The 15,594-nt window shown below is 40.2% G+C and overlaps 2 protein-coding genes across 2 annotated transcripts in view; one reads left to right on the top strand and one right to left on the bottom strand.

Moving 5' to 3' along the window:
• The first annotated feature begins 1,323 nt into the window (after nt 1-1,323).
• Nucleotides 1,324-4,001, top strand: LOC505600 (UTP14, U3 small nucleolar ribonucleoprotein, homolog A-like). Its single transcript, NM_001100302.1, has one exon. It carries the CDS (start codon nt 1,510-1,512, stop codon nt 3,820-3,822), a length of 2,313 nt encoding a protein of 770 aa, NP_001093772.1. The 5' UTR covers nt 1,324-1,509; the 3' UTR covers nt 3,823-4,001.
• Nucleotides 4,002-5,412: 1,411 nt separating this feature from the next.
• The window catches only part of CATSPERB (cation channel sperm associated auxiliary subunit beta), a 120,560-nt gene continuing 110,378 nt past the window's right edge, over nt 5,413-15,594 (bottom strand). The window contains 4 exon segments of the mRNA XM_059879229.1: nt 5,413-5,616; nt 10,405-10,479; nt 11,468-11,568; nt 14,232-14,367. Of these exon segments, the coding sequence (XP_059735212.1) occupies nt 5,413-5,616; nt 10,405-10,479; nt 11,468-11,568; nt 14,232-14,367 (516 nt within the window).

The following is a 15,594-nucleotide window of genomic DNA, read 5'->3' on the forward strand; positions in this document are numbered from 1 at the left end:
TGAAGCTGCACCCCCTTAACTTCTGGACCACCAGGGAAGCCCCCATTGCATGATTGCTACTCTGCTATCCAGAAACGTGGATGGTCTTATGACATAAAGAAGTCTACCGAAAGTTCATGCACAGTGGTCCTGGGGACGCTGTGATTTCTCCCGTTGGATGAAATGTATGTTCCATGTTGGAGATCCCCAGTATACAGGGATGCTTGAGATAGCTGGAACACAATAAAATGGGAAGTAAGGGGTGGAGAATGAATGTGATTATTTTTAGATTTCACTTAATAAGCCACTGCCAACAGTTTTGCTTTTTTGAGCTCTGTTAATCAAGTGACCTATCTAACCAGTATAAAAATACCAGTGAACACAACAGTGACCCCAGTGATTCCACCAAGACTGCCATGTAGCCATTTTTGTGCATTAGAAAAACAGGCACAAGAGGGGATCATCAATCTTATTGAGAAAAAATAGAGATGCTCTAACACAGGGAAAAGTGAAAGTCTCTCAGTCGTGTCCAACTCTTTGCAACACCATGGACTATACAGTCCATGGAATTCTCCAGGCCAGAATACTGGAGTGGGGAGCCTTTCCCTTCTCCAGGGGATCTTCCCAACCCAGGGATTGCGCCCAGATCTCCCACATTGCAGGCAGATTCTTTACCAGCTGAGCCACAAAGGAAGCCTATAACACAGTGAGGACCAATATTAATTGGGTGGCTTTCAGGCCACACACTTTTACTACCAAGGATACCCCAAGATAAAAATCCATATAAACTGAAAAAAAAAAAAAAATCAATGGAAACTAACTTACAGAGTGATAGGTATCTGATTGCCAAAGCCTCAGATCCTTCAGGAATGAAGGCATTTCATTGTTTGGGGCAAAGGATCCTAATCAAATGAGGTACAGTTCAGAGGCAAGGCAGCATGTGGAATGTGTGGAGGAGAGATAAACCTAAGATAAACTAAGCCAGCTTTAGGGGCTTAGTTACAGGGTCATAAAAGTCACTTTTTTTTTTTTTAATTTTATTTTATTTTTAAACAACATAATTGTATTAGTTTTGCCAAATATCAAAATGAATCCACCACAGGTATACAAGTGTACTAATTATCACCATTTTCTTCCTTTTTTGACAAGAAATTAAGAGAAATTGATAGCACCTAGAGATCCTGGACTCCAAGAACAGTGGCTGTATGACATTATCTCTGGAATCCCATCATTAGCTGACTTTGGATGGACTGTTTTCAGGGAAGAGGCGAATAAATTTGTGGTCACATGAAGAATGAATTAGCTGAGCAGGGGTATCTTTGAACACACAGGAATACAGATGCATGCATACATGGCATCCTACAGCTCAAACAGCCAAAGTGTGGACCACAGGATGGAATCTTAGGTTAAATAACTTTCCTGAGGTCACACAGCTTGTAGGTGATGGAGCTAGATAAAAACCAGGCTATAAGATGTTAATATCACCTTTCGACTTCCGCTCCTGGTCCATGTGAGAGACAGGCTGCTGAGATGAGCAGGAACCAGGCTGCGGAGAGCAACCTTCTGGCTTTGAACCAACAGAAAGAACTAGAGGATTTGCCAAAAGACTACCCCTTGAGCACCAGTGAAGATGAAGGGGACAACGATGGGGAAAGAAAGCATCAGAAGCTTCTGGAATCAATCAGTTCACTTAATAGAAAGGATAGGCAGAAATTGGCTGAGAGGTCTGAGGCTAGTCTGAAGGTGTCAGAGTTCAGTGTAAGTTCTGAAGGATCAGGAGAAAAGCTGGTCCTTTCAGATCTGCTTGAGCCTGTTAAAACTTCATCCTCATTGGCTGCTGTGAAAAAGCAGCTGAATCGAGTGAAATCGAAGAAGACTGTGGAGTTACCACTTCACAGAGAAGAGATTGAGCAGATCCACAGAGAAGTGGCATTCAATAAAAGCTCCCAAATCCTCTCCAAATGGGATCCTGTCGTTCTGAAGAACCGGCAAGCAGAGCAGCTGGTTTTTCCCCTGAGCAAGCCCCAATCAGTCTTTGCTCCCATTGAACATGTGGTCAGTGGCTGGAAAGCAGGAACTCCCCTGGAGCAGGAGATTTTTGATCTTCTCCATAAGAATAAGCAGCCTGTGACAGAGCCTTTACTGACTCCTGTGGAAAAGGCCTCTCTCAAAGCTATGAGCCTGGAAGAGGTAAAGATGCGCCGAGCAGAGCTTCAAAGGGCCCGGGCCCTGCAGTCCTACTATGAGGCCAGGGCTCGGAGAGAGAAGAGAATCAAAAGCAAAAAGTATCACAGAATTCTGAAGAAAGGAAAGGCCAAGCAAGCCTTAAAAGATTTTGAGAAGCTGCAGAAGGTCAATCCTGCTGCGGCACTGGAAGAACTAGAAAAACTTGACAAGGCCAGAATGATGGAGCGAATGAGCCTTAAGCACCAGAACAGTGGGAAATGGGCAAAATCAAAGGCAATTATGGCCAAATACGACCTGGAAGCTCGCCAGGCTATGCAGGAACAGCTGGCCAGGAACAAAGAGCTGATGCAGAAGGTCCAGGCGGCCTCTGAGAGTGAGGAAGAGGAGGAAGTCCAGGAGGAAGAGGAAGAACCTCTTGTCCCTGACATGGTGAATGGGGTGCAGATAAAGGCAAATGGACTGAACCCCTGGATGTTCCAGAATCACTTCATTGTTGCCAAAGAGGCTGAGGTCCAGAAAGACCTGGAAAATCCTGCTGAGCCTGAAGCCCAGGAGACTTCTGAAAGTGAGGAAGAAAGTGCAGTGGTGGAGGAAGAAACTCTCTTGAAAGAATTTGAGGAAAGGCGATCACTTAGACAGAAGTCTGAGCTCAACCACATGGCGGAGCCAGTGCACAGACATGTAACAAAGGATCCTAGCAGCCAGGAGGTTCTGTCCGAATTGAGGGCACTGTCTCAGAAACTCATCACAGAGAACCATCAGTCAGGGAAGCAAGAACTGAGTTCAGCGAGGACAGCTCAGAGAGAGGAACCTGCCAGGGAGGAAGAGGAGCCCATGTTGCTGCAGAGGCCAAAGAGAGCTCAGACTCTGGAGGAGCTGGAGGAGCTGGGCAGAGAAGGGTGTGTTGAAAACAAGGAGCTTCCCAGAACTGCAGTGGAAGGCCTGCAGTTGGAGAAGAATCTAAGTAATCATATTGGCACCCCCAAGGAGAAGAAAAGGAAGGAGCAAATGATTGATCTCCAGAACCTCCTAACCACAAAATTGTCTTCCGTGAAGTCCTTGGCAGTTCCCACGACTGTACAGGAGTTGGAAGATGAAGAAGAGAGAGATCAAAGGCAGATGATAAAGGTAGCTTTTGCTGGGGATGATGCCATCAGAGACTTCTTGAAAGAGAAGAGGGAAGCTGTGGAGGCGAGTAAGCCAAAGGACCTGGACCTGACTCTGCCTGGCTGGGGCAAGTGGGGTGGTATGGGCCTGAAGCCCAGTGCCAAGAAGAGACGCCGGTTTCTCATTAAAGCCCCTGAGGGTCCTCCAAGGAAAGACAAGAATTTGCCAAACGTGATCATCAGTGAGAAGCGGAACATCCATGCAGCAGCTCATCAGGTGCAGGTGCTTTCACATCCATTCACACACCATCACCAATTTGAAAGGACCATCCAGACCCCCATAGGATCTACGTGGAACACCCAGAGGGCCTTCCAAAAGCTGACCATGTCCAAGGTTGTCACCAAGCCAGGCCATATCATTAAGCCTATCAAAGCAGAGGATGTGGGCTACCGATCTTCCTCAAGGTCGGACCTCTCTGTCGTACAAAGGAATCCAAAACGACTTTCCATACGTCACAAAAAACTTCTGGAGAATAACTGTGTGGATTGAATTGCTGAAGTAGTGACACCTTGGTGCCGGGAACCAATAGCCCCGACTGTTCCTCCACTGGCCTGGTTTTACTTGGAGCTGCAAGATGATTCCAAAACAAGCTTAGCACACCATGGGTGTAGTTAAGCCACATTTTAGAAATAAAGGCATTTTTATCTATTTAACTGGAAAAAAAAAAAGATGTTAATATCAGGGGCAAGTGAGTGTGGGTTATATGAGAACTCTCTGTACCACCATAATAACTTTTCAGTAAATGTTAAAGTAGTTAAAAAAATTTATTAAAAGAAGAAACACAGGTTGTCAAACTCTGTAGTTTACACTTTTAATCTCTGTGCCATGTTTAATCTCTGGAGCCCTAGCCCAAGTGATGCTCTGAGGAGCTGACAAATTCCTGTCTCCTAGGTCCCCAGAATGGGTCTCCTTCCTCCCCACAGACAAGCACTCCTTGTCCAGATTTTGCTTTGATTTTCTGGCTTCCTGTAGTATCCTTCCAATAAACTCCCTTTTCATTGTAATTAGACAGGATGGATTTCTATTACCTGCAACAGAACAGCAATTCACAAAGCCAGGCACTGTTCTAATTACTTTGTTTGTATTAATTCATTTGGCCTTCACAACAGCCCTATTAGGTAGGTATTAATATTATCCCCATTTTACAGGTGAAAACACTCAGGCACAAAGAAATTAAATGATTTTCTCAGGTCATACATCTCGGAAGTGGCAAACTTGTAATGTCTGGCTCCTGAGTCTGAGTGCTGGGTCTACCCTGCCCACTGTCCTCTCAGAAGAACTTTCAGGATACACAGGCACGGCCATGGTTTGCGGTTCCCAGAACTGGACTCTCCTGGGCTGGGTGCCTAGCCTTGCCCCATGTTGTTAAGAGCAGACTGTGGCTCCTCCTGGGCTTTTTCAGGAGGGTGTAACTCTCTGATCTCCAAATGTGCTGGCCATCTTCTGACGACCTGGGAACGGGTGCTCTCAGAGCACACAGAGGTGCATCTTTTGGAATTCTACATGTCACATGTAGTTCTGTAAACCAGTACCGCCCCCAGACTCAGCCCCATGACGGAGTCACATTTCCTCTTTAGGTATTACAATCTGATTTTGAAGTTGCCTCAAGAAAACCCAAATGGCTTCACCTGTAATTCCCACGAGGTTCTGAAAGCATACATGGACATGGGCCTCCTTTATCACCTATCTTTCCCTCATCAACTGTCTTTCCCTGGCAGGACTGCATTTTCCTTATTCTAATCAGAAAAGGACAAGGCTCAGAATGGGCTCCAGTCAACAAAAGCTATAGAATAAATACAGAAAACCCGTTCCCCAAGAGATGGTTATCATTTTTCATTTTCTTAAAAATCTCAAGGAAAATTTTCTAAGTGTTAACATAAGAAATTTTCTATGTATCCAAAATAAGAGAATGGAATGGTAAACATGTTGACAAAGTGTAATTTGAGTTAAAATGCTAATTCTGTAGTATTTTATCTAATTTTTACATTAACATTTAAATATATTTTTTCTAGGAATTCTCTAATGAAACTAGGAAATACAGAGAAAATGATGATTATCATTTGTTCAACATTCAGATTTTCATCTATGAACTAGCTAATTGGCAGTGATATTTGTGGGGTTCACATTGTTTCTTCTAATCAGTTTTTTGAATGTATCCCATGGGTGGATATTACGTATTTGGAACATAAATGCTATAAAAATTAATCCCCCTAGCAGTACAGCTGCTGCAACAGCAATAAGTGTGTGTCCTGGAAACGGCAGAGGGACTTCGTCAACATAAATCTGCAACAGAGAAAGCAAAGTCTTATATTTAAGTTTTCTGAGCTCAGCAATTCAAAACATTGAACTTGACATGATTCACACAATGGTGGAAACACTACTACTCATATAGCAATATTCTGTCCAGACCAATATCGATATTCAGCTTCCACAAACCTTAGAAACAGTCTCTTGGCAATCTGACAGGTAACAATGTGCAGAATTTACATAGGGAATAAGAATTCAATTTATATCCTGTATCTTTATCTTTCATCTTTTTTCTTCTTCTTAATCTTTTTTCCTACGCTTGGGCTTACTTGCTCTGTGGCATGTGGGATCTTCCCAGACCAGGGATCGAACCCGTGTCTCTTGCATTGGCAGGCAGATTCTTTACTACTGAGCCACCAGGAAAGCCCTATCATTTGTCTTTAATGGCAGAGGTGGTCAGACAGAGCACTTACACAGTAGGAAAACATTCTGTGTTCAGTCACAGAGGAAGAGGCAAAGTGCCATTGGAACATGGTGAAAGTGAAAGTGGCTCGGTCATGTCAGACTCTTTGCGACCCCATGGACTATACAGTCCATGGACTTTTCCAGGCCAGAATACTGGAGTGGGTAGCCTTTCCCTTCTCCAGGGGATCTTCCCAACCCAGGGATCAAACTGGGTCTCCTGCATTGCAGGCAGATTCTTTACCCGTTGAGCCACAAGGGAAGCCCAAGAATACTGGAATGGGTAGCCTATCCCTTCTCCAGTGGATCTTCCTGACCCAGGAATTGAATCGGGGTCTCCTGCATTGCAAGCTGATTCTTTACCAACTGAGCTATCAGGGAACATGGAACATGGTGAGAAGTGCCTGACTGCTTAGAGTAACCAGGGAATGTGCTTCCCGATCAGAATCTTGGAGAATAAGAGGAGGAGGAGAAGGTACATTCAAGGTAGAGGAAAGAAGCATGTGCTCTTCCAGACTACCATCTCTTCAGAAAATTCTCAGTATGAGTGACAACAGTGGGAAATTTCTGTATATTTAAAATGTTTCCTCTGCCTGAGAGAATAATTAATAAAAACAAGTTCCTAGAGGGGAGACAGGACACTGACAGAAGCAAGGATCTTTTCCTCTGAGACTAGAGGTAAGGATGGACGCCATGTATGCTACAGGTAGAAATGGGGGCATATGGAGGGTAAAATGGTTCAAGCTTACGTTTTCCCTGTGAAGTAAGAAGCAAGATTATCTTTTGAGGTAGGAAAGTAGAGATGAATGGAAATAGGATGTGGGAATGTGGGAAATGCCAGGACAAGATAAAGGATTAAAAAGCTGCTGTAGTGTATAGCTCAAGTTCAAGGTATGACCATCCTTCAGTGACCTAAGGGTATATATGTTTTTAAGAAGCAATCCTATAGCTATTAATTTTTAAAACACTTTTTTCAGGTTCTTTCTGTTCTACTTTTGATATTGCTATTCGGAGTTTTATTACCTTACTTTGTATAAATAGCCTCCATTCCATGCTGTCAATTCATGTTGACATAATAACATTGCCAGATTGATCTTTGTAAAACATTGGTCTATAAAACAATTTTTTTTTTTTAAACACAGACTGCTTTATTTTCGAAAAAAAAGAATCTTGACCGTCTAGGTGAAGGTGAAAGTTGCTCAGTCATGTCTGACTTTTTGGACTCTACAATCCATGAAATTCTCCAGGCCAGAATATTGGAGTGGGTAGCCTATCCCTTCAGTGGATCTTCCCAATCCAAGAATTGAACTGGGGTCTCCTGCATTGCAGGTGGATTCTTTACCAACTGAGCTATGAGGAAGCCTTGACTATTTAGAAGTAGTACCAAAAAGGAGGTATTGAAAGCAACAGTATTTAAAAGGTGGCTCTGGCAAGTGGTGTGGAAAGCAGTGAGAAACTGCTTCTAATGTGAGAAGATAATTATCCTCGTGGTAATGGATCAGCTGGTTTAATCATGTCCTGTTGTACTTGGAGGCTCAGACTATGTACCCAGTGCTTCAGGAATTATTGGGGATTGAAGGAAATGGCAACCCACTCCAGTACTCTTGCTTGGAAAAAACACATGGATGGAGGAGCCTGGCGGGCTACAGTCCATGGGGTCGCGAAGAGTCAGACACAACTGAGCGACTTCACTTCATTTTTATAGAAAAATATTACCTATTGAATGTGATATACTACTTGTGGTTTTTGGAATGGTGCTCCAAGACAACAAAAGTCTTTCTTAAAAGGTGGCCCATCAGAGGAGGTTGAATAATTAGCTTTGTAAGATCTAAAGATCTAATCTGTTTGTGGTCTGTGAGGAAGACAATTGTGTGCTGCACGTAATTGCAAAAATGAGTCTGCTTTTCTCTAAAGAAAATACCAAAGTTAGGAAGACCAGAGGAAATAATCCATTGTAATCATAATCTTTTTTTTTCTTCTATCTCTCTGTTCTGCTTCCTCAGTGTCGGATAACTCCCTCCAAAGTCCTAACAGTCCTACGGCTTGATAGTAGCTCCTGAGGCTGCAAGCTTCCTTGTTCAATGTCATTAAGAAAGAGCAAGTTCACATCTCAGCACTTTGAGCAAAAGCACTGGGATTGCACAGTTGTAGATCATGTGCTCATTCCTAAACACTCCTTTTCAAAAATGTTTAATAGCTTCTCATTGCTGATAGGAATTTTCCAAAGTTCTCATTCTGACATTCAAGGTCTCCCACAATGGGACCCTAACCTACCCACTTTCATATATATAACTTTGCATTCCAACCAAATGGATCTACTATTGAAATGATTGCTTAATACCTCTCTGTATCTGTGTCTTTGCTGCTGTCATTCTTTCCACCCAGAATGCGTTCCTTACCCATTTCTACCTAAAACAAAATTTTAGTGACTTTACCAACTGGACAATATGAAAATTTCATTTCTTCAGTTAAGCTATATAATACATTTCTAGGGCTTCCCTTGTGGCTCAGCTGGTAAAGAATCCACCTGCAATGTGGGAGACCTGGGTTCAACCCCTGGGTTGGGAAGATCCCCTGAAGAAGGGAAAGGCTACCCATTCCAGTATTCTGGCCTAGAGAATTCCATGGACTGTATAGTCCATGGGGTTGCAAAGAATTGGACACCACTGAGCAACTTTCACTTTCACTTTTATACATTTCTGAGAGTGGAAACCCCAACGCCCCTGAAATCATGTATTCTCCAGCTAAATTTCTGTCTCTAAAGCTCTTGAAAACAGTTTTTCTTTAAATGCTTCCCTTCCAATCTTCTATGATTATCTAAATATTCCAGGACATGTTTTTAAAAAAGGTTGAACACCAGAATCACAGAAAAGTATGTTCTAGACACGATATCTTTTTATCATCAAAATACTTCAGTTTGTGCTTCTTTAACACAAATTGAAAGGATTCACTCATATTAGAGTGCAATTATCAAAACCAAGATATTAACTGTGAGACAATGCTACTTTCTAATCTACAGATCTTACTCAAATTTTGTCAGTGATTTCAATAATGTCCTTTATGGTGAGAAAAAAAGCCAAAATTTTGTTTTGCATTCCATTGTTTTAGGATACTTTCAAAAGCATGATTTAAGAAACTTTATCTTTTTCTATTGTTTTTTAATGATTCTCTTCCTTTATTAACTGTGCAATCACTTCCTATTTTTCTTTCTTTCATTTTTATAATTCTTCCTTCATTCCTGAAACTTTGTGTCTCTGCTGACTTGTCTTCTTAGCCTGAAGAACTTCCTTATGCATTTTTTTAGAGAAGTTCTGCCTACAGTAGATTATTTTATTCTTCCTTCACCTGAAAATACCTTTATTTCCCTCTCATTCCTGAAGGATATTTTCACTAGATATAGAATTCTGGGTAGACAGTCCTTCCTCCCTACACTATGACTGTCCTCAGTACATTAAGGATGTTGTACAACTTTCTTCTTGCTTCTGTGGATTCCAGAATCTAATTCATTAGAGTTTTATCCTCCCGTATTATTGTGCTCTTCCATGAAACTGGGGCTGACCATGGGACAAAGAGGTGAGAACAAAGAGAAAAATAATGAGGATTTTCTCTTAGGCTCCTCATATGACAGGTACTTCTTTTTCTAGATCCTCTTTCTAGTGGGATGGATTTTCTCTCAGGATCTTAAGTGTCTACACTGATGCTTTGACCACCTATCTGGTGCAGACTCATTACTGAGGCAGGGCCAGGACAGAAAAAGGAAAAGGAGAGAGTTGAGAGCTTTTGTTTCTGATAATGTTGTATTGGTATTTGACAGTGAATGAGCCATTAACTAATTTAATTAAATCCTCATTCCTCTACAACCCCATAGGCAGCAGATACCATTATGCGAGTAAGCAAAAATGAGTCATTGAACATCAGAGGGTGATTTGAGGAGACGGACTTTGATTTCCAATTCTTTTGGATCTTGATGGCTTTGGGAGCATATAAGACTCTACTGTAACAATGCAAATAACCAAAGGGAAGATAATGCTGGAAACTAAAAAGTTACAGACCGTGGTCTCTGTGGGGAGATAGTCAAGGGGATCAGAAAACCTAGCTAAATATGGAAGGTGAAGAGGGAACAAAAACAAACACAGGCAATTATTGCAACTTTCCCAGCATCAACTGGTCCTGAGACCTTTTGAGGACCCTGACTTCACCCTTGCTGATGATGTCACCTCCAGTCTCCAGGACCCCCCATCTCTGAGACTTGTCCATCATATACATTCTGTCATTTTTTTCTCTTCAGTGTGTCCTGGACGGATGCCTGTCATATTACTTCCTCAGCCATCACCCCACTGGATACCTGTGCCTTCACTGTACCTGAAATTCTTCAACTAAGTTACAGAAAGAGACCCCCGGAACAACAGACACTCTGAAGTGAAAGAGCTCAGATCCCTGTGGAAAAAATACACCAGGCATTAGCAACATCGACATGTATGTTCCTTTAAGTAAAAATACACACTGGGGTTACTTTCCCTAACTGATCGTGCATAGAAAAATTCCCATCTCTTTTCTAAGCTTCTTGAGCATATACTTTATATAACAAAATAAAAATGGAAGGAGAAGGACAAGAATTTGAAACAGAGGGACTCTATAGCTGATACTTTTTTCTTTTTCTTTCTTCTTTTTTTGAAGAAAAGATATTCATTCTATTTTATTTATTTTCCCTACAGCTCTACTGAGGTATTATTGGAAAATAAAAATTATATACATTTAAGGTATACATGTGCTGGGGTTTTGGGGTAGATTTTTCTAAAATTGGAGTATAATTTCTTTTCAATGTTGTGTTAGTTTCTGCTGTACAGTAAATCAGCTATATATATCCCCTCCCTCTTGTATTTCCCTCTCTGCCCCCCTACCCATCCCACCCATCAAGGTCATCACAGAGCTCCTAGCTGAACTCCCTGTGCTATACAGCAGGTTCACAGACACATAAAGTCCTACAAGGCCTTGAGGAGCACTTTGGGCTAGTCCACATATATGGTTTTAATATGTCCCCTAACTTTTATTGGCTTTCACCACAATTACCTAGATTATATCAACCTGCTGTGCTCTTAGAGGCAGCTGGACCCAGAAGACATGTATCTGTGTGTGTCAAGGTGAAGAACAGTGAATCCGTTTCCACTAACTTTGGGAAACACCTTATCTGTTCCACCTTGATAATCCATTAGTCTTGTATTTCAGCTCAAAAAATGGTAAGTTAATGTTAAATTCAACATTAAGGTATCTATAGAAATAACAGCATCAAGGGAAATGAAGGAAAGCCTCCACACACTTCTCAGATGCTATTTCCACCATTCATAGATAACTAAACTTTAAAAACAAAGACATAAAGGTCTTATCTAAACTCAAAATAGGGAGAATACAAATGTTGTCAACTTACTTTTATACTTAAGTTGAGGCCTAAAGGATTATACACTGGAACAGAAAGAATCGATTCTAAGTAGGCCTTCATTTTTTTAACGTTTTCTGGCACAGTGTGTCCTAAAATCACACCAAGTGTATTTTAAGCACATGTATGCTATTTTCTCATTCTGCATAAAGTTTCTTAAGTACATTAAGGTACAATGAAAGATTCCAGTCTATAACATGGCTACCTTCTTTCATAGTTTTAGTTCTTCTTGACTTGGTGGAGAATATATTTATGGGAAATTAGCCCTAGCGTATGACAGTGTATCTTCTCAGGGGCATCATCAAGAAGGACAAGATCTCTGACCACCTTAATCCAGACTGACCTTTCTTTCCTGCCTTATGCTCTTGACTAGTCCTGATCTGCCTACATTTTGGATATTTGGCAATGAAATAATTTCAGGACTACCTTAGCAGTTGGTAAATGATTTCCAGTAAGGTAGCAGAGAAATTCCACAATAAGATCACTAAATCTTTTCTAAAGGAAATGATCAGTTACTCCTGTTTTCTTATAATTCTTTCTAAAACTAGATATGTAGTGTAGAGGTTAGAGATTGCAGTGGTGTAATGGTACATGGGATCTAAAGGGGGAAAAAACCCTCTGATTGCAGCATCTGCCAATTTACAGGATGTGAATATTGTTTTCTAAATTAAATTTAAGTTGAAGTGTAGTTGATTTAAAATATTATGTTAGAAAAAATATTATGTTAGTTCCTAGTATATTGCAAAGTGATTCAGCATATATATATATATTCTTTTTCATATTCTTTTCTATTATAGGGTATAACAGGATATTGAATATAGTTTCTTGTGCTATACAATAAGACTTGTTTATTTATTTAGTTTATATATAGTAGTTTGTATCTGCTAATCCCAAACTCTTAATTTCTCCTTCTCCCACCCCTTTTCCCCTTTGGTAACCATAAATTTGTTTACTATGTCAATGAGTTTTCTTCTGTTTTGAAAATAAGTTCATTTGTAACATATTTCAGATTCCACATATAAGTGATATCATGTGATATTTATCTTTTTCTTACTTTGCTTAGTGTGATAATCACTAGGTCCGTCTATGTTGCTGCAAATGGCATTATTTCATTCATTTTATGTCTGAGCAATAGTCCATCTATATATGTCTCTCTTTCTCTCTCTCTCTATGTCTATATATATATATATATATATATATATATATATATATATATGTATCTCACATCTTCTTTATCCATTCATCTGTCCGCGGGCACTTAGGTTGCTTCCATGTCTTGGCTATTGCAAATAGTGCTGCTATGAACAGAGGGGTGCATGTATCTTTTTCAATTATAGTTCTGTTGGGATAGACACCCAGGAGTGGGATTGCTGGGTCATGTGACAGTTCTCTCTTTGGTTTTAAGAAACCTCCACACTGTTCTCCATAGTAATTGTACCAATTTACATTCCTACCAACAGCATAGGAGGGTTCCCTTTTTTCCATACAGGGTATGAATATCCTCTTCATGACTAACTTTAAGCAACTAGTGTGTAACAACCAGCATGCAAAATACTTGAATATTTAACAGTTGGCACTCAAAGAGAACAGGTTGCAGCAAACCATGGAAAAATGAGGATGTTAGTTAAAGCAAAATGTTTACTAATTCTCTTTGCTTAATTTTTCATTTCAAAAATTCATATGTGGGTCAGAGTACGACTCACAGAATATGAAATGTCTGGATATTTGGTCACATTTAGAAATTTCATTTAACTCCATTTATTGATGTATCAATCTATCTACCCATAAATCTCCTTAAAAGTACACATTCATGAACAAACACAAATGTGCAACAAAAAATTATCTATTTGAGGTAAAATTGAATTTTGGTAGATTTCATTTTACTTATTTAGAAATACTTCTGCATTATTTCAGTTATTTTATCATAAGCTATTTAATAAACTTTTCTTATATAATTAGAAGACAGATCCTATGGATAACCTGGCAACACCTTTTATATCTTCCTCCATACAAGCGATGAAAGGAGACGCCAGACCAACGTGTAGCACAAACTCAATCATTTTTGCTGCTAATCTAGATAATGGTCTGAATCCAGGTCACTGAAGTGATGATGAAATAAGTGTGAGACACAGACACAGAAAACAAACTTATGGTTAACAAGGGAAAAGGGGAAGAAGGGATAAACTAGGAGGCGGGGATTAACATAGATAAGCACTATTTACAAAACAGATCGCCATCAAGGACCTATTGTATAGCACAGGGAAATCTCAATATTTTGTAATAATTTATAAAGAGTAAAGAATTTGAAAAAGAATATATAAATATATGTACAACTGAATCGTTGCACTGTATTAAAAATAAGTATGAGATGATAGAAGTAGCATGGACACTGATATAATAACCGATTCAACTTCTTTTCCAAAGACCTCTTGATTATCTTTTGGGTGAAAAGGTTTTGTAAACCACTTCCCTAGGTAATAACAACAGTGTGTGTGCTGTGCTCAGTCGTATCTGACTCTTTGCAGCCCCATGGACTGTACCCCGCCAGGCTCCTCTGTCCATGGAATTTTCCAGGCAAGAATACTGGAGTGGGTTGCCATTTCCTGTTCCAGGGATTTTCCTGACCTGGGGCTTGAACCCACATCTCTTGCATCTCCTGCATTGGCAGGTGGATTCTTTACCACTGCGCAACCTGGGAAGCCCAATAACCACAGTACTTATAGCTGTAACAATTGTAGAAGAAAGCAAATCCTACTTAGGTTCCAGTTTTCCCTGTTATTCACTTCAGTCACAGTAACCAGGTATGGAGTTTCCACTGGGAAATTTCCATCTTCACTGTAAACTTGCAAAGAAACTGGATATTGTATAACTGGAAACTTAAAACGAGGAACCTAAAATGCAAATGCCAAGAATGGGTATAAATTTGGAAAATTCAATACTAATTTCATTTCCTGGAAAAGGATGAATAGAATTTGGCTATTCTAAATTAAGTGTGCTTCTGAGAGAATTTCTGCCTTCTCAGGTCATGAAAAAAAATCTGTCTTACAGTAGAATCAGTGTGAATTCCAAAAGTAATATGCAAACACTGTGGTAGCAAAACTTGTATCTTTCTGTTGACCTTTTTTTTCCCATAGGAATTTGCTATGATGATTTTTTTTTACTAACCCATATCCCTTAAGGTACTGTATGAACTGTAAGGTACTGTATGAGGAGAGTGAAAAAGTTGGCTTAAAGCTCAACATTCAGAAAACAAAGATCATGGCATCTGGTCCCATCACTTCATGGCAAATACATGGAGAAATAGTGGAAACAGTGGCTGACTTTATTTTTTGGGGCTCCAAAATCACTGTAGATGATGATGGCAGCCATGAAATTAAAAGACGCTTACTCCTTGGAAGAAAAGTTATGACCAACCTAGACAGCATACTAAAAAGCAGACACATTACTTTGCCAACAAAGGTCCATCTAGTCAAGGCTATGGTTTTTCCAGTGGTCACGCATGGATGTGAGAGTTGGACTATAAGGAAAGCTGTATGAACTGGGTCTTCCCAAAGCCCTCTCCCTGCCAGTCATGATCTTTCCGTATTCTCATTAAACTCAGGCTCCAGAGTTGAAATCTAGCTCCATCACATATTAGTGATGTGATCTTTAGCAAATTACCGGGCTTCTCTGTGCCTCTAGTGAAACAAGACAAGTCATGGAGAAGACTTAGAGCAGTATATGGTAGAAGTAAATGCTCAAGAAATAGTGGAATTCAGCAAGCGTGGAGTTGTGGTGGTATATAATAGCAACCTTTGTAATTTATTGAATGCTGACTCTATGCCCAATATTATGGTGCATGATTTTATTTTTATATAAAAACAAAACAAATCACTTAAAATAACATCATATGTAGTCTGACAAGGACTTTGAAACAGATCTACTTAAAAGTTATACCAAGTGCATAGGTTGAGTCAGCTAATGCAGACACCAACATCAGCCTGATACATGTCTGAATGCTTGGAGACTAACAGAGGAACTATTTGACGTAGAACCCACTCTCTTAACCAGCGTGTTATACTGTCTTCTAGTTCGTCACTACTACCTTGAGCTTCAAGTTTGATATTCCAGAGCCTGAT

This window comes from Bos taurus, chromosome 21 (assembly GCF_002263795.3).
Source record: "Bos taurus isolate L1 Dominette 01449 registration number 42190680 breed Hereford chromosome 21, ARS-UCD2.0, whole genome shotgun sequence".
NCBI lineage: Eukaryota > Metazoa > Chordata > Mammalia > Artiodactyla > Bovidae > Bos > Bos taurus.

Excerpts from the sequence above, each read along its gene's own strand:
- LOC505600 (NM_001100302.1), top strand. The coding sequence starts at position 1,510 with ATGAGCAGGAACCAGGCTGCGGAGAGCAACCTTCTGGCTTTGAACCAA.